The following is an 18,827-nucleotide window of genomic DNA, read 5'->3' as shown; positions in this document are numbered from 1 at the left end:
GCCCTCGCTCTGTTCTTACCGTTCTGAGCCTGCGTGTCAGAAATCAAAATGTCGGCGCTCAAGAGAAAACGTGGAGGAAAGGGTCCAGGTGGAAAAGCAAAGAAAGTGAAATTAGTAGAAAATGGAAATAAACCCCAAACTACAGAGATGGAGCAGAACAAAGAAATCACCGTCCCAGCACCCGTGTCAATGGTAAGTGTGTCAAACATGAAATTGCTAGCCACTTCGTTGACTTGGAAAGTTAGCTAATCGTTACATATTTGTCTTGTATAAAAACAGCGACATAACAACATGGACTAATGTTACATGATTGTAGCGATCATCTATGAAACAATGTGTTGATGAATTGGATTTTGATTTCCAGGGTAAGTGGAGAAACAAAGAGCGAGTTCTTGTATTCTCTTCAAGGGGCATCAACTTCAGAACACGACATTTGATGCAGGACCTCAGGACAATGATGCCACACACCAAAGCAGGTTTGTTCCTGTACCAGTATGTGGGCAGAGGAGACGATGGATATCACGAGTCTCTTCTCTAGCCTAGTTTGCTACAATACATTTTTCCCATTAGACATCGCAAGCATTATAATGTCAAAATACGTTCATTACTTATCAAATATGGAGTTGAGCAACAAACAAAATGGACTCCGGTAACACATGGTCTGTATACTGAACAAAAATATAAATGCAACAATTCCAATGTTTTTACTGAGTTACATTTAATATAAGAAATCAGTCAATTGAAATACATTCATTAGGCCTTAATGGATTTCACGTGACTGGGAAGGGATGGAACCATTGGTGGGCCTGGGAGGGCATAGGCCCATCTACTTAGGCGCAATAACCACACACTGGGGAGCCATGCTCAGCCAATCAGAATGAGTTCCCCCCCCCCCCCCCCAGCAAAAGGCCTTTATTACATACTCTAAAACAACATTGGAGGCTGCTTATGGTACAGAAATGAACATTAAATTATCTGGCAACACCTCTGGGGGGGGGCATTCCTGCAGTCAGCATACCAATTCCATACTCCCTCAACTTGAGACATCTGCCATTGTGTGACAAAGCTGCACATTTTATTTGCCTTTTATTGTCCCCAGCACAAGGTGCACCTGTGTAATGATCACACTGTTTAATCAGCTCCTTGATATTCCACACCTGTCAGGTGGATTCATTATTTTGGCAAAGGAGAAATGCTGACCAACAGGGATCGTTCATTTCAGCTCAAACATGGGACCAGCACTTAGCATGTAGAGTTTATATTTTTGTGCAGTATACTTCCCAAAAAATATTGAAATATAACATTTGTAAGTATCCGAAAACGTATATTGTTTGGAAATAATCAATGCATTGTTTTTGACCACCTCTTCGGGAAGATCACTGAAAGCGTAGACTATATTGTCTACTTAATATACTTACATGAAATAGTATTGCCCTGTGTGCAGTACGTCTGAAACAATGGGTTTGGTATGACGTCCATACACTGTTATAGATGATAAAATCAATGGTCATTTGGGACACTGTACTGCTGGATCAGCTGACCTTTGCCTGAGATGTACTCTTAAGGAGCCTACCATACCACCTTATGGTCCAAGGACCTTCTTTATATAATATCTTCAGAGGTAGACTGGCTCTGGCAGCCAAATACTCCATCTAAATGTGAATCGATTCAAAATTGCGCTACGGTTGTTGAAACACAAAGCCCTTTACTTTCAAATAACAAATAATTTCACAAATACTAGATCGCTAAATTAACACAGGTGGTCCCTTCCGAAGACATGTTCTGTAACATGGCCATATGGATGTGTGGTAACACTAACCCTATATAGGTGTGTTTTAATGTAATGTGTGTTAATGTTCAGACTGAGCGTCAGGGCTCTTGACCAACCCACCCCCCCCCCCCCCGTACAGAAGATGCTTTTGTTCAATGACTTGTGTGTAATGGAACTGAGTCATGATCAAAGGCTAAGCCAACCTGTGTGTGTGATTTTATTGGAGGTGCCGACTAAGTGGATTTGGTCAAAAACGCTACATTCTATCCAGATAAATGTTTTCGGTTTGCTTGTACTTTTTATTATTATTAAGACCTATTTAGGAATTTGCATACCGGGGCATGACGACAGTTGCTCTGCCAAACTCCGTATTTGGTGAGTAAAGAACATATTTTGTCATGATGCTTGCAGAGCTGTTTAATGGGGAATGAATGGTAGCTAACTGGGCTACAGAATACTTGATATATTAATCTCCTCCTCTGCCAAATACTGGTTCAGGTTGTTCCTTTTCACATGTTTGTGTTTTCTTATTTCCGTGATTTAGTGATATTGACCACTGTATGTAGTTGGGTATAACCCGGGACACTTGACCTTACTCTTACAGATACAAAAATGGACAGAAAGGACAAACTCTTCGTCATAAACGAGGTGTGTGAAATCAAGAACTGCAACAAATGCTTATTCTTTGAAGCAAAGAAGAAGCAGGATCTCTATATGTGGTGAGTGTCAAAGTTCACATCAAATCCTCTCCGACAAACACACACAAGCATTCTATTCCTGTCCCCTGACATGGCTTCCTGTCCCCTGACATGGCTTCCTGTCACTTGACATGGCTTCTTGTCACTTGACATGGCTTCTTGTCACTTGACATGGCTTCTTGTCCCCTGACATGGCTTCTTGTCCCCTGACATGGCTTCTTGTCCCCTGACATGGATTCTTGTCCCCTGACATGGCTTCTTGTCCCCTGACATGGCTTCTTGTCCCCTGACATGGCTTCTTGTCCCCTGACATGGCTTCTTGTCCCCTGACATGGCTTCTTGTCCCCTGACATGGCTTCTTGTCCCCTGACATGGCTTCTTGTCCCCTGACATGGCTTCTTGTCCCCTGACATGGCTTCTTGTCCCCTGACATGGCTTCCTGTCACTTGACATGTCTATGAAAATGTTATGATTTCAGTCACTTTCTTTTTGTGTAGGGTTGCAAATGTTCCCCACGGACCATCTGCGAAGTTCTTGGTTCAGAATGGTGAGTGTCATTGCCTGAGTTTGTGTGTGAAATTACATGAATTTGGGGCGGCAGGGTAGCCTAGTGGTTAGAGCGTTGGACTAGTAACCGAAAGGTTGCAAGTTCAAATCCCGAGCTGACAAGGTACAAATTGGTCGTTCTGCCTCTGCCTGAACAGGCAGTTAACCCACTGTTCCGAGGCCGTCATTGAAAATAAGAATTTGTTCTTAACTGACTTGCCTAGTTAAATAAAGGTAAAATAAAATATATATATTTTTTCTCAATCAAGTAACCATGGTGAAACAGCTGTCGGTATCAAATAGCGGCAGGTAGCCTAGTGGTTCAGGGTGTAGAGGAGGCAGGTAGCCTAGTGGTTCAGGGTGTAGAGGAGGCAGGTAGCCTAGTGGTTCAGGGTGTTGGGCCAGTAACTGAAATCCCTGAGTTGACCAGATGAAAATAGAATAATGACCACGGGCTACAGCTGCATCATTTTTCACTCTTTTAATCTTCCTGTAGTCCACACACTCGCCGAACTCAAAATGACAGGGAACTGTCTGAAGGGATCCAGACCACTGCTGTCGTTTGATCCTGTGAGTATTGCGGTTTCGGTCAACGGCAACACGATTCCCAGACACAGATTTATGCCTAGTCCTGGATTAAAATGCTAAATACATTGAGAATATCCTAATCGGAGTCTGGGACACCACCCCATAGTGTAACGGAATACTCTTGAAACTAACTTCATATGTGCCTCACCATCAAGATGTACGGGAATACTGTTTTAATGAATTCGTGTTTCTATTTATTTTCAACCCAACAGCAATTTGACACGGAGCCTCATTATGCACTGCTGAAGGAGCTCTTTATCCAGGTTAGTTTCTTTATTGCTGCAGCAGAAATATTTGGTCCCAAAAATTACAATGCGAGAACCTTTATTAGTTTTTTCGCTTTTCTTGTGCCGTTGTGATCAGTTCAGAAGTGAGTTTTTGTGTTTCTTTTGTAGACTTTTTCAACTCCCCAGTACCACCCCAGGAGCCAACCCTTTGTGGACCATGTCTTCACGTTCACCATAACAGACAACAGGATATGGTTCAGAAACTATCAGGTGAGTTGAACTAACTGGCTCCCCTTTCCATTATACAGTGTGTGGAATATAATATATTCTCTGATCATTTCGAACAGCGTGTTGTAACACTCCCTGATTTAGAAGTAATGTTCTCGAATGGCCAAAATTATTAATGCAACATGTGTTTTGACTTATTTCTGTGTCCCACAGATCATTGAGGAAGATGCATCGATGGTAGAAATTGGACCTCGCTTCGTCCTGAACCTCATCAAAATATTCCAGGGGAGCTTTGGTGGCCCCACACTCTTTGAGAACCCACACTTCGAGTCTCCGAACACGGTAATATTTCATTTGATTCCTAGTGGACTCCGCACCCTACATCACTGGTAGATCAAACCTTTATCTTCAATAGGTATAGAGCAACAATGAACTAAAGCTGTTTCCCCTCCCCAACAGTACTGGTGACTGTGATCACTTAGTTAGACCGTGTGGTGATGGGGCAGTCTTGAATTATTATGGTTACATTTTTCTAGATCAGATTGGTTCATTGTTGTTCTGTCTCCCCTCCCCACAGCACCGGGCATCTGATCACTTATATTGAGACTAGGAAGACCATAACTAATCACTGTCCCAGAGTAATTCATTGTTGTCTCTATCTCCCCTTAGCACCGGCGTGTGATCCGCATGGCCACCGCCTCCAGGCTGAAGGAGAAACAGATGGTCAAGGAGCTCCAGAAGCTGAAGAGGACGGAGAACAAGGAGGCGGTGACCAGGGACGTGACAGATGACGTGTTTGCCACGCCGGCTGAGGAGAGGCCAGTCCACATTGAGCTGGAGGCTCCTGCAGCTAAAGTAGTGAAGAAGAACAAACACAAGGCTTTCAAACGACAGAGGAAGCAGAAGCGTTAGGCTAGAGACTGGTTGGTTTGTTGGGTCTTCTAGACGTCATCTGGAAAGGCTAGAGACTGGTTGGTTTGTTGGGTCTTCTAGATGTCATCTGGAAAGGCTAGAGACTGGTTGGTTTGTTGGGTCTTCTAGATGTCATCTGGAAAGGCTAGAGACTGGTTTGTTGGGTCTTCTAGATGTCATCTGGAAAGGCTAGAGACTGGTTGGTTTGTTGGGTCTTCTAGATGTCATCTGGAAAGTGATTACATTGGTTCTTTGTCAATTTGTCTTTCCTCAATTCCATGTCTCTTTTAATTTTCAAAACTCAAAACGAGAAGTTTGAAGGGAGTGACCTAGAATCTTCTCCAGTGCGTTTTAGAAGGAATCGGGAAAAGACCAATTAGAACATTTGTTTGACCAGGATTGAGTCGACCATCAAGTCTGCAGCCTGTGAAGGGCCATTTCAGAATACGTTGTTTGTGTGTTGAATTTTTTGTTTTTTGCTACTGCAAAAAAAGTACTAAAGCAACTTTGTAACTTCTGTTGTCCAGCTTTTCTTACAGTTAAGAAATAAAGTCTCGATTTTAATGTTTATTTCTCCTGTTCATTCCTGAAGATGTCAGTTTGATTCACAGACGACTGGACCTCCTTTGACTTGATACCTGCGTTATTAACTTGACCAGCCTTGTCAATATCGATTGCAAATCTAATATAGTTATAATATCCATGTCAAAAACACTTAACAGAGATGTTGCCACCTCTGCGCTTTCGTTCACCAAAGCCTAAATGAGTGTGTCCACAGGTATAGAAGGAAGCTAGTCATTCCACTGCCTAAAAATAGTTAAGCACCCTTTGCTGGCTCAAACAGCCACCCATTCAAATTTGCTGCCTGTTCTTAGTAAACTGAGAGAAAAAGATAGACCAAATACAAGGCTGTTTTTCAGAGAAGTTAACTGACTTTCAGCATTCATATACAGTAGAGAATGGCACTGAACTTGTACTGCACTGACTCCGACTTCAGGTGATTGGGTAAAGAAATGCATAATAAGATAGTCGGAGCTGTATTGTTAGATTTTAGTGCAGCCTTTGAGCATACATTTCTTTATTGAGGAAACTCACTTGCTATGGCTTTACATCACCTGCATTCACATGGAGAGCTATTAGCCAATATAACCTAGTGTTTTTCAGTGAAAGCTTCTCTAACATCAGATATATACAGTGCGGTGTCCCTCCTGGTGGTTACTTTTCTCGATTTTACATTTTTACAAATTACTTACACAAAGCTGGAATGAATGTAAAGTGCATTCAAAATATTCAGACCCCTTGACTTTACCCACATTGTTACATTGGTCTTATTCTAAAATTGATTAAATTGTTTTTCTCCCCTCATCAATCTACACAATACCCCATAATGACAAAGTAAGAACTGAAATATCACATTTACATAAGTATTCAGACCCTTTACTCAGTACTTTGAAGCACCTTTCGCAATGATTACAACCTCAAGTCTTCAGGCTTAGCACACCTGTATTTGGGGAGTTTCTCCCATTCTTTTCTGCAGATCTTCTCAAACTCAATTGTTTTGAGTTCCTCGGTGGGCAAACTGAATTGGTCCACCCACACAGACAGCATCGTGAAGAAGGCGCAGCAGCGCCACTTCAACCTCAGGAGGCTGAAGAAATTTGGCTTGTCACCAAAAGCACTCACAAACTTCTACAGATGCACAATCGTGAGCATCCTGTCGGGCTGTATCACCGCCTGGTACGGCAACTGCTCCGCCCACAACCGTAAGGCTCTCCAGAGGGTAGTGAGGTCTGCACAACGCATCACCGGGGGCAAACTACCTGCCCTCCAGGACACCTACACCACCCGATGTAACAGGAAGGCCATAAAGATCATCAAGGACAACAATCAACCGAGCCACTGCCTGTTCACCCCGCTATTGTCCAGAAGGCGAGGTCAGTACAGGTGCATCAAAGCAGGGAACGAGAGACTGAAAAACAGCTTCTATCTCAAGGCTATCAGACTGTTAAACAGCCACCACTAACATTGAGTGGCTGCTGCCAACACACTGACTCAACTCCAGCCACGTTAATAATGGGAATTGATGGAAATTGATGGAAAATATATCACTAGCCACTTTAAACAATGCTACTTAATATAATGTTTACATACCCTACATTACTCATCTCATATGTATATACTGTACTCTATATCATCTACTGCATCTTTATGTAATACATGTATCACTAGCCACTTTAAACTATGCCACTTTGTTTACATACTCTACATTACTCATCTCATATGTATATACTGTACTCGATACCATCTACTGCATCTTGCCTATGCCATTCTGTACCATCACTCATTCATATATCTTTATGTACATATTCTTTATCCCTTTACACTTGTGTATGGTAGTAGTTTTGGAATTGTTAGGTTAGATTACTCGTTGGTTATTACTGCATTGTCGGAACTAGGAGCACAAGCATTTCGCTACACTCGCATTAACATCTGCTAACCATGTGTATGTGACAAATACATTCGATTTGATTTGAACTCTTGTCAGGTTGGATGGGGAGAATCGCTGCACAGCTATTTTCAGGTCTCCAGAGATGTTTGATCGGGTTCAAGTCTGTCCTCGGGTTGTGCCACTCAAGGACATTGAGACTTGTCCTGATGCCACTCCTGCATTATCTTGGCTGTGTGTTTAGCGCCGTTGTCCTGTTGAAAGGTGAACCTTTCACCCCAGTCTGAGTACCTGAGTGCTCTGGAGCAAGTTTTCATCAAGGATCTCTGTACTTTCTAAATTCATCTTTACCTCGATCCTGACAAGTCTCCCAGGCTCTGCAGCTTAAAAACATTGCCACCAGCATGATACACCGTAGTGATGTTGCCAGGTTTCCTCCAGATGTGACGTTTGGCATTCAGACCAAAGCATTCAATGTTGCTTTTATCAGACCAGAGAATCTTGTTTCTCATGGTCAGAGTCCTTTAGGTGCCTTTTGGCAAACTCCAAGCGGGGCTGTCGTGCCTTTTTACTGAGGAGTGGCTCTCGTCTAGCCACTACCATAAAGGCCTGATTTGTGGAGTGCTGCAGAGTTGTCCTTCTGAAAGGTTCTCCAATCTCCACAGAGGAACTCTGGAGCTCTGTCAGAGTGACCAACCATCGTGACCAATGTCACCTCCATGACCAATGCCCTTCTCCCCCGATTGCTCAGTTTGGCCGGGCGGCCAGCTCTAGGAAGAGTCTTGGTGGTACCAAACTTCTTCCATTTCAGAATGATTGAGGCCACTGTGTTCTTGGGGACCTTCAATGCTGCACACATTTTTTGGTACCCTTCCCCATATATGTGCCTCGACACAATCATGTCTCGGTGCTCTACGGACAATTTCTTTGACCTCATGGCTTGGTTTTTGCTCTGACGTCGCCTGTCAACTGTGAGACCATGTATAGACAGGTGTGTGCCTTACCAAATCATGTCTAATCAATTGGATTTACCACAGGTGGACTCCAATCAAGTTGTAGAAACATCTCAAGGATGATCAATGGAAACGGGATGCATAATGAGCTCAATTTTGAGCCTCATAGCAAAGGATCTGATTTTTTAAAGTAAATCATTATTTAAAAAAAATGTATGAATGTGCAAATATAAAATATATATATATATTTTGTCATTATGGGATATTGTGTGTAGATTGATGAGAAAAAATATTTAATCAACTTTCAGTTAATTTTCAGTTAATTTTGCCAGTTAAATTAAGAACAAATTCTTATTTACAATGACGGTCTAAGAACAGTGTTCAGGGGCAGAACGACAGAATTTTACCTTGTCAGCTCGGGGATTCAATCTAGCAACCTTTCGGTTACTGGCCCAACGCTCGAACCGCTAGGCTACCTGCCGCCATGCTGATCCTTAGAATAAGGCTGTAACGTAACAAAATGTGGAAAAGGTGAAGGGGTCTGAATACTTTCCGAATGCACTGTATGTGGTTGATTACACACATGTCGGCACCCAAAGCCAGTGACCTCCCTGAAATTCTAAGGAGTTCAGTCAGTATCAGAATGGGTGATTCATAATAAACTGGTCTTTAAAACATCTACAACTAAAAGCATTATCTTTGGACCTAAACCTCAACTGGAGGTGTGTATAAAGGGTGTGAGTGGTGAGGAAGATAAACTCCTAGATGCAACATTGGATGGTCAATTATCATGGTCAAGTCATATTGACAAAGTTGTTGTGCAGTTGGGGAGGGGTCTGTCTGTTATTAAAAGATTTTCTGTGTTTTTTTACAGAAAAATTAACTCTACTAGTTGTTCCGCCTCTGGTCTTGTCCCATCTTGATTACTGTCTAGGCAATATGGTCAAATGCAGCAAAGAAAGACCTAGCAAAGCTGCAGCTGGCTCAGAACAGAGCAGCACGCCTTGGCCTTAATTGCACATAACGAACTAACATCAACAACATACATGCCTGTCTTTCCTAGTTGAGAGTTGACGAGAGATTAATTGCTTCTCTAATAGTTTTTGAGAAGTATTACTGTAATGAAAATTCCAGATTGTCTGCAGAAACATTCAGCTCAGACACCCAGACATACCCCACAAGACATGCCACCCGGGGTCTCTTCACATTCCCCAAGTTCAAAATGAATTCACTGCAACACCAACATTTCAGTCTGTCTGAGGCGGCAGGTAGTTGGACTAGTTAGAGCATTGGACTAGGAAGCAAAAGGTTGCAAGATTGAATCCCTGAGCTGATTAGGTAACATCAGTTGCTCTGCCCCTGAACAAGACAGTTAACCCACTGTTCCTAGGCTGTCATTGAAATGTGTCATTGAATTGTTCTTAACTAACTTGCCTAGTTAAAAAAAGGTTTTAAAAACCCCACACAGTATTATACAGATGATTACATGCAACTCCCATCTCCAGTTACTCAAGCAAACAGCAAAATGTACTTCATTTTAAGGCTGCGACTGTCTGTGAGGAGACACACACAAACACACATGATTTGTGTGACTGTTCTTGTCTATCAGTGTTTTGTAACTTGTCATGTTTTTTGTGGGTCCCAGGAAGAAAAGATGCTGCCTCTGCAAAAGCTAATGGGTATCCAAATAAGCACACCAAGGTGGATTTAAAATGTTAAGAATTGTTGCCGTCAGTTTCACAACAATTTTTTTTGTCATATTCACAATCAACAGAAATCAAGCTTACAACAATTTTCTATAGGACCTTTTTCTTTACGAAAAGACTGTCCATGATAAATACGTCATATTTAAGCGCGTAGTCACCGGCAGATTGACTATTGACCAGAGTCCACGATGTGCGGTGTTTTTCAAGCTGAGATACAAGGACAAACTATGCATTTTTAAGTAGAATAAATATTACATTTATTTGTAGATCTGTCCACTGTTATTCATAACTTTCGGTTACTGTTATACTGAGTTTTCCTGTTTTGAGGACAGAGAAGGCTGTTAGCTTAGCCTTTTAGCTAGCTAACATTAGCAACAGGCCAAATCGTGTGGATTTCAGCTAGCTGAACCAGCTCAACTCAAAATGAAGTGTCATTACGAGGTGTTGGGTGTCAAAAGGGACGCGACTGATGATGATATGAAGAAGGTATATCGGAAATTAGCCCTGAGATGGCATCCAGGTACAGTAAACCTTGTTGCCGTGTATTTAACTTGCTAGCTACATTAGCCAGCTAACGTTAGCTATTAGCTCACTGATCAGAGAGGCCACGGCCAGTGACCTCATTGCTAGCTAAACTGTAATCGGTGTGGGAGACTGACAAGTAATACAAGATAGCTAGCAGTAACGTTAGTTAACTACCAACAGTTAGTTCTGACTGCTTTTGCACTGGTGTCATAGACGTTCTCTCTTCACCAAACATGTGATGTTTGTATCTTCTAAAGGTATTATTTGTTGGACCATCTTAATTCAATTTCCAGATAAGAACTTGGACAATGCAGATGAGGCAGCTGAGCAGTTCAAACTGATCCAGGCAGCCTATGAAGTCCTGAGCGACCCACAGGAGAGAGCCTGGTGAGAAACAACTTCATCATCATTATCCAAAGTAGTAAAAGTATTTTGACTGAGATGTTGGTGTGAGATTCATTAAATTGTTTGGAGTATCCAAGATGACCAGTGTGCTGGAATTCCTTCCAATATGAGATCTAACTTTTTAAGGCCAGCACTTTGTATGGAAATAAGTTAATATTAGTGACCAGCACATATCTTTTGTCTTTCCTTGATTCCTTGTATTGTCCCTCCTTGTCTCCTTGACAAAGATGGTCCAAGGTGGTCCTAAAAATGGTCCTAAAATGCATTTTAAGGAGGAGAGAATGCAAGGAACTGGTGGAAACACTCATTTAGGAAGAGTCAAGAGCTATAGTAATGCTAATACTGTGCTTCCCGCCTCTCGACTCCTGTCTCCAGGTATGATAACCACAGAGAAGCTCTCCTTAAAGGTGGGGTCAGCGGGGAGTATGCTGATGAAAGTGTGGACCTTGTTCAGTTCTTCACTGTCACCTGTTACTCTGGTTACGGGGATGAAGAGGAGGTGAGTGTGACAGTCAGGGAGGGAGCATCTCTGTCGGGAGGGGGAGCAACTGCATCCCCTAGTGAGTTCAGGTTCTTTGTGGACCCCAACCCACCTAGTTGCCCATCCCTGTTACTTTCTACCAGCAGAGGGCTGCAGAGTAGTACTCTGACATTATAATCCACTCTCAGCCTCCCAGGTCACAGTGTGTACTAGCATGTCTCACTGTGTGGATGTAGACATGTAACAACACACGTGTATAACAGTAGAATAATGATTGTTACAGTGTAGTGTTTGCTGTGGAGAAAATGTGGATGTGTTGGCTGTACAGAGGATCCAATCCTTTTAGGTCTCCCTGTTTTTTTTCAATGGGACAAGCAGGTAAATAGTGGTTTCCCCTCTCCTTTTCTCAGGGTTTCTACACAGTGTACAGGAACCTGTTTGAGTCCATAACTACAGAAGAGATGGATCACAGTAAAGAGGAGGACGAGGAGGAAGATGAGTTTCCTTCGTTTGGAGACTCTCAGAGTGACTATGACACGGTAACGTTTGCCCTTGTTAAACAGACAGACAGATGATATATATATATATATATACACACACACATACACACACACACACATACACACACACACACATACACACGCACAAACTTAATCTACTTTTGTGTTCAGTCTCTGACCAATGCTGATAGTGTTCTGGCGTTAATAGCGTCATGGGCAGTAACTTGCAGTAACAGTGTCTATCTGTGTAACGTCAGTTCGGGCTATGTTTCAGCATGGTTACTGTATTCCATTCTGTGCTCTTGCTTAATCTCAGAATGGTTCTCTGTTCTCTATTTCTGTGAAATAACATTTGTCTGGTCCGTCTCTACCATTTGGATATTTTGCACATTGGGATATATCACGACATAAGTCATTGTGCGATGATGATAGATACGTTGATTAAATGGATACATCATATAATCCCATAAGGTTTAGCACGGGGGTGGGCAAACTTTTAATCATAGACTCCCGTTCATAAAACACTGTCTGTGTCTATAGGTAAACCTTTTGGCTCGAGGTCCACATTGGAAATTCAACGGAGGGCTGTACAGATGAAATAGAAACCCTTCAAGGGCTGTAGTTTGGCCAATGGTTTAGCAGCTCCACACTAAAGCCTATAACCATCGCCTGTACTGTACCTACCTCTCTGCTCCCTGAGCTGTAGTCATTGCCTAAAGCTCTCTGCTTCCTCCTCTCCCAGGTTCACCTCTTCTACGCCTACTGGCAGAGCTTCTGCACACGGAAGAAGTTTGCTTGGAAGGAGGACTATGACACGAGGCAGGCTTCCAACCGCTGGGAGAAGAGGGCCATGGAGAAGGAGAACAAGAAGGTACTGTTGTGTTTTGTTTTTGGCCTTACAGTGAGGCAGTAGTCTTAGAGGTGGACCAGCAGCCAGAAGGTTGCTGGCTCAATCCCTGGGCCCGAACGAAGCAAAAATGGGAATGGAACTGAACACTCAGCTCCTGCCATTGTGCCCAATAGCAAGGCTATTGTATTCTAAGTGCCTGTGTTCCTATTCAGCCAGTGCGTATGTAGTTCATACGTGTGGCATGAGCCACTGAAGATTGGCGAAACTGACTGACTGTTTTGTTATGCTCACAAATGTTAGGAAGTGAGACTTCGATTAAATGTGAGCCGTTTGATATAGAACCAAGCGCCGTTCTTTCAACACAACAGATCTGAATGGACCATAAAGTGTTCTTCTTCTAAGGTTCGAGACAAGGCCAGGAAGGAGCGCAGCGAGCTAGTGCGTCAACTGGTGGCGTTTGTGCGAAAGCGCGACAAGAGGGTGCAGGCCCACAAGAAGCTGGTGGAGGAGCAGAACGCTGAGAAGGCCAAGAAAGTGGAGGAGCTACGACGCAAGCAAAAGCTGTCCCAGGCCAAGTGAGTTCACATAGAAATATGATATGTAGAACATATGCCTCTCCAACAAACAGAAGCTTTCACAGGCCAAGCGAGTGTTGCTGACTACATTGCAGTTGGACTGCACAGAATCACTGATCTATATACTTGTGTTAAAATAACCTCACCTTAAACTGATCCACTCTGACATGCTAAATGTCAGACTGCTGTCTAGATGTCAGGCCTCTGTCGCTGTCTTGATGTCAGGCCGATGTCACTGTCTAGATGTCAGGCCGATGTCACTGTCTAGATGTCAGGCCGATGTCACTGTCTAGATGTCAGGCCGATGTCACTGTCTAGATGTCAGGCCGATGTCGCTGTCTAGATGTCAGGCCGATGTCGCTGTCTTGATGTCAGGCCGATGTCACTGTCTAGATGTCAGGCCGCTGTCTAGATGTCAGGCCGCTGTCTAGATGTCAGACCTCTGTCTCCTCTCCTAGACTGGCGGAGGATTACAAGGAGCAGAGCTGGGTAGCTATGTCTGAGATGGAGAAGGAGCTGCAGCAGATGGAGGCTCAGTACGGAAAGGAGTTTGGAGACGTGTCAGAGAGCGAGGAGGAGGACCAGGGAAGAGGGGGTCAGTACAGAGCAGACCTCTCGCATAGTAACTCCGGTCTCAGACTGTGAAAACACCAACTCACTCTGAGAAGGGCTAGATATTTCTCCATACAGTAGCAGGCATATCTTAATCTACTGTAACTTCTGCGTGAGTAGTAATGACAAGAATGGATTGCATTTCTAGCAGTTTGCCATGTCACGTTTAACTGTGGGTGCGTTCATTTACCACCAGATCTCAAAGCGTTTTACATTGGTTTATGTGGTGGTTGTTCTTCTCATACATGACAACCGTCTCCATGTAACACATCTGTTCTCCACAGATGAACAGAAAGATGAGACCGAGGAACTTCTGGATGACTATTATGATGACCTGTACTGCCCTGCATGTGACAAATCCTTCAAATCAGACAAGGCGTAAGTAGTGAGTTCGTGTTCATTAGGGCACACAATGGAAAACGTTGCAAAGCAGTCTGCATTGGAAAACGAAATGAACATTTCTTACTGGTCAAATCCAGTTATTCCCAGTCAGTTTTCTTCCTTTTGGTGCAGAATGAACACAACCCGGTTCAGTTCAGTTCATCACGTGTTATTTTTTTTGCACAGAATGAAGAATCATGAGAAATCAAAGAAACATAGAGAGATGGTGGTATTACTACGGCAACAACTGGAAGAAGAGGATGAGACCCTCGGTCTGAAGGATGAGGATGGGGAAGAGGAGGATGAAGAACTAGAAGAAGCACCAAGACAAAAGTAAGTTCAAAGATATATTTTTCTCCATCCAAAATATGAGAAACTACTTGGATGTTACTGTTGTCATTGGACAATTTGCCATTTATAAACTAGTGTACAAAACATTAGGAACATGAGTCATAAATAACAGTCAAAAACTGACAAGATATATGTTTGGTCTGCGTCTCAAATGCTGATGTTGCCCCCCGGCATCTAGGGTGGAGCGGTGTTTATCAGACCATGAGCCCCCCGGGGCATCTAGGGTGGAGCGGTGTTTATCAGACCATGATCCCCCGGCATCTAGGGTGGAGCGGTGTTTATCAGACCATGAGCCCCCCGGCATCTAGGGTGGAGCGGTGTTTATCAGACCATGATCCCCCCGGCATCTAGGGTGGAGCGGTGTTTATCAGACCATGAGCTCCCCCCCGAAAATCTGTCTTCTCAAGAAAACGTCTGTAGTGTCTGAACGATTTGTCGCGCAAACTATGGAAAGATGACTCTCACGAACACGGTGTTCTTGCTCTACGATCTTCACAGGCCTCGTCTGAAGTCGGGACAGCCCATCTGCCTACTTCTGTCTGTATCGCCCCAACAGTTTGGCCTACATGGTAATATGACCACTCTATGGAAAGGGGAGTGTCTCACGAACACGTTCATGTGGGCGTCCTGGAGCAAAATGCACATGTTGAGCTCTAGGATCACCACAAGCCTCTCGAGATTAGTCTGAAACTAGCCTCTCGAGATTAGTCTGAAACTTGCCTCTCGAGATTAGTCTGAAACTAGCCTCTCGAGATTAGTCTGAAACTAGCCTCTCGAGATTAGTCTGAAACTAGCCTCTCGAGATTAGTCTGAAACTAGCCTCTCGAGATTAGTCTGAAACTAGCCTTCTCGAGATTAGTCTGAAACTAGCCTCTCGAGATTAGTCTGAAACTAGCCTCTCGAGATTAGTCTGAAACTAGCCTCTCGAGATTAGTCTGAAACTAGCCTCTCGAGATTAGTCTGAAACTAGCCTCTCGAGATTAGTCTGAAACTAGCCGGGCACCAGTTAAAAATGAATGGAAGTTTAAAGTAAGTTTCCTGATCTTTCTTATCTCTCGGATATAAAACAGATACTTCAGAACATCCTTCCTTTTTAGATTTTTTTGGGGACCATCTTTTTATCCCTGTATGAAGCTCTAATTCAATGAGTTTCTATGAGCTAATATCAGTAAGGCCAAATTCAATGTTTCCTGCTATTCCTTTTTTAAATTTTTTTATAAAAAAATAAAAAATAATTCAAGGGTTGTAAAATGGCTAAAGGATCCTTGGGTATGACCATCTTAAAACAATTCCATATGTTAGGTTAACCTGTCTCCTCCCCTTCATCTACACAGATTTTAGAAGTGGGTTTAACAAGTGACATCAATAAGGGATCATGGCTTTCACCTGGTCAGTCTGTCATGGAAAGAGCAGGTGTTGTTAATGTTTTGTACACTGTGTAAACAGTGGTAGGTGAATAACGTCATTTTAACGTCCAGGCTGTCTAAAAAGCAGAAGAAGAAAAAGAGACAACAGCAAAATGGGCGGAGCCCCACAGAGGAGGTAGTCGGGAAGGATGTGGCCCCAGAGCCCCCCTCCACCCCCACAGAGGAGGTAGTCGGGAAGGATGCGGCCCCAGAGCCCCCCACAGACAATAGCCCAGAGAGCCCTCTATCAACACAGACCAGCGGTGAGGCAGAGGACCCCCAGCCTGCCTCAGAGCCCCAGCAGGCAGCTGCGGACAAACCCTGTGAGGACCCAACAGAAGACAGACAGCAGGAGGAAGACCTCACAGCCACAGAACCAAAGAGGTGACCTGACCTGCCGCCATCTTCTATCAAAACTAGTGACAGGATGGAATTGACAGTATTTAGGATAAAGCAATGCATCACTAGCCTGGTCCTCGATCAGTTTGTGCTGTCCTGAGTTGGTAAGATGGCAAAACCGACTTGGGACCATGCTAGAGCAGTGCTGATATAATCATTAGCTACTATACAGGTATGTTCATGCATTCTGACTTGTAACTTAAAACACATCTTTATCAGCTCTGGAAAGACAAAGGGGAAGAAGAATGGAGGAAAGGACAGCAAAAAGAATGTCCAACCACAGGGAGGAGTGGAGAAAGGAGGAGCAGAGGTTTGTACCAACCACAGGGAGGAGTGGAGAAAGGAGGAGCAGAGGTTTGTACCAACCACAGGGAGGAGTGGAGAAAGGAGGAGCAGAGGTTTATACCAACCACAGGGAGGAGTGGAGAAAGGAGGAGCAGAGGTTTGTACCAGCCACAGGGAGGAGTGGAGAAAGGAGGAGCAGAGGTTTGTACCAACCACAGGGAGGAGTGGAGAAAGGAGGAGCAGAGGTTTGTACCAACCACAGGGAGGAGTGGAGAAAGGAGGAGCAGAGGTTTGTACCAACCACAGGGAGGAGTGGAGAAAGGAGGAGCAGAGGTTTGTACCAACCACAGGGAGGAGTGGAGAAAGGAGGAGCAGAGGTTTGTACCAACCACAGGGAGGAGTGGAGAAAGGAGGAGCAGAGGTTTGTACCAACCACAGGGAGGAGTGGAGAAAGGAGGAGCAGAGGTTTGTACCAACCACAGGGAGGAGTGGAGAAAGGAGGAGCAGAGGTTTGTACCAACCACAGGGTGGAGTGGAGAAAGGAGGAGCGGAGGTTTGTACCAGCCACAGCTACCGGTCCTTAATTGATTAATCAATCCAGGAGGGGTTTATACTAACCAGAACTTGGTGCCCTTAATTGAAATGTAATACAATGTTTAAGGCTGCTTAAATTCATTTCTCATCGACTTGAGTTAAAATTGCCCGTTTCTAAAAGTATTCACACGTGTTTTTGTTGTTACACGGTTCTGAGTTCATTAATGAACCATTCCACTGTCTTTTAACTCCCCGAAGGAGCTGAACCTGCGCTGTGTGACCTGTCACTATGAGTTCTCTACCAGGAACAAACTGTTTGACCACCTGAAGACAACAGGACACGCTACAGCCGTGTCACACGGTGGCAGTGCACCCGCTACGGTCAAGAGCAAGAAGGAGAAGAGGAAGAATAGATGATGGGGGATACAAGAGGGGCCAAAGACTAACACCAGCCACTTGGGCTGTAGAGATGGACTACTGTCTTACTATATATTATAGGAGGCCACTCATGGTATTGAAGGCCTGGATTCGTTTGTTTTTTAATGTTAAAGATTGTCTGAAAAGGAGTTGAAGACTGTCTGATTGCTGTTTTTAGGTTTTTGCATGTTAGAAAACAATCAAGACGTCCAGTCATGGAGGACTGGACGTTGCCTGGTGATCCTGCGTAGCCAACTCTTATGGTCGTTGTCATGCCAAATGACCATAGCAGTTGGCTTTGCAGCACAAACAGATCTGAGACCTCCGGGCTAGACTGGACAAAGGAGTTGAAGAGGATGTTTTTGTCTGGCCAGCCTCCACACCTTCTGTGTCTGGAGGTCTGTCTCAGGGTTGCCCCCTAGAGATAATGTAAGGAAGTGAGCCAAGTCCAACTGATATCTACTCCACCCTTCCAATATGACCATGTTAGAGGTGCTGCCACTGTACCTGCTCAGAAGTACATGCTGCAGAATTCAGCATTGTGTCGACGTCCATTTTGTGTCGACTGATCCTTTTGACGTTTTGGTCAGAGACATTAAAGCAACTGGACGTTAATTCCTGTTTTGAACGGGTACTGTGATGCTGCTGCTCACTCAACTCTATATTTATTCAAATAACAATCTGACTCCACTCCACAGCTTCCACTTTCTTATAAAAAAAAAGATACTGCATAAAACACTGACACATTTCATTGAATTTGCCTGTAAAGAACAAGGCCCTCACACTGTTAAAGCTCTCAATTCAACGCTTTATTGACAACGGATCTTTGTCAGGTTATTTACCTTCTGTGACGAAGACATGTTTTGGATAGAAACAGTCAGAGTGGTGTATTGGGAGCTTTAGTGTGTGGGCCTTGTTCTTAATTAGCCCAGAGCCTAAGGATGTGCATATAACTTAACTTTTCATTGAATTTGCCGCCATGTCTGATGAATAAATGGTTCATGTTTATGGCTCACTTCAAATCTATTTAT

The 18,827-nt window shown here is 43.7% G+C and overlaps 2 protein-coding genes across 4 annotated transcripts; both read left to right on the top strand.

Moving 5' to 3' along the window:
* bxdc2 (brix domain containing 2) lies at positions 1 to 5,534 on the top strand. Its single transcript, XM_020484776.2, has 9 exons — positions 1 to 192; positions 365 to 476; positions 2,376 to 2,490; positions 2,967 to 3,016; positions 3,512 to 3,585; positions 3,816 to 3,866; positions 3,999 to 4,100; positions 4,272 to 4,400; positions 4,728 to 5,534. Exons 1-9 carry the CDS (start codon positions 49 to 51, stop codon positions 4,968 to 4,970), a joined length of 1,020 nt encoding a protein of 339 aa, XP_020340365.1. The 5' UTR covers positions 1 to 48; the 3' UTR covers positions 4,971 to 5,534.
* Positions 5,535 to 10,215: 4,681 nt separating this feature from the next.
* dnajc21 (DnaJ heat shock protein family (Hsp40) member C21) lies at positions 10,216 to 18,822 on the top strand. Of its 3 annotated transcripts, none has more exons than XM_020484774.2 (12): positions 10,216 to 10,595; positions 10,894 to 10,987; positions 11,381 to 11,504; positions 11,897 to 12,025; positions 12,729 to 12,857; positions 13,239 to 13,411; positions 13,870 to 14,006; positions 14,308 to 14,401; positions 14,591 to 14,737; positions 16,234 to 16,545; positions 16,780 to 16,870; positions 17,638 to 18,822. In XM_020484774.2, the coding sequence occupies exons 1-12, from the start codon at positions 10,499 to 10,501 to the stop codon at positions 17,794 to 17,796; spliced, it is 1,686 nt and encodes a 561-aa protein (XP_020340363.1). In that variant the 5' UTR covers positions 10,216 to 10,498; the 3' UTR covers positions 17,797 to 18,822. The 3 variants fall into 3 exon arrangements, with proteins under 3 accessions (XP_020340363.1, XP_031682010.1, XP_031682011.1); XM_031826151.1 differs by having other exon boundaries at positions 10,223 to 10,595; positions 16,780 to 17,266; XM_031826150.1 differs by lacking the exon at positions 17,638 to 18,822 and having other exon boundaries at positions 10,219 to 10,595; positions 16,780 to 17,628.
* Positions 18,823 to 18,827: the final 5 nt, after the last annotated feature.

Source organism: Oncorhynchus kisutch, linkage group LG6, assembly GCF_002021735.2.
Source record: "Oncorhynchus kisutch isolate 150728-3 linkage group LG6, Okis_V2, whole genome shotgun sequence".
NCBI lineage: Eukaryota > Metazoa > Chordata > Actinopteri > Salmoniformes > Salmonidae > Oncorhynchus > Oncorhynchus kisutch.
The sequence above is the reverse complement of the archived record's forward strand: the minus strand, read 5'-3'. Positions and strand labels throughout refer to the sequence as shown.

Bases quoted from the DNA above. Each gene is read 5' to 3' on its own strand.
- bxdc2 (XM_020484776.2), top strand. From the start codon at position 49: ATGTCGGCGCTCAAGAGAAAACGTGGAGGAAAGGGTCCAGGTGGAAAA. The intron at 3,017-3,511 runs GTGAGTGTCATT...ATCTTCCTGTAG, and splicing joins GAAGTTCTTGGTTCAGAATG to TCCACACACTCGCCGAACTC. The intron at 3,867-3,998 runs GTTAGTTTCTTT...TTTCTTTTGTAG, and splicing joins TGAAGGAGCTCTTTATCCAG to ACTTTTTCAACTCCCCAGTA.
- dnajc21 (XM_031826150.1), top strand. From the start codon at position 10,499: ATGAAGTGTCATTACGAGGTGTTGGGTGTCAAAAGGGACGCGACTGAT. The intron at 14,007-14,307 runs GTCAGTACAGAG...TGTTCTCCACAG, and splicing joins GGAGGACCAGGGAAGAGGGG to ATGAACAGAAAGATGAGACC. The intron at 14,402-14,590 runs GTAAGTAGTGAG...TTTTTTGCACAG, and splicing joins TCCTTCAAATCAGACAAGGC to AATGAAGAATCATGAGAAAT.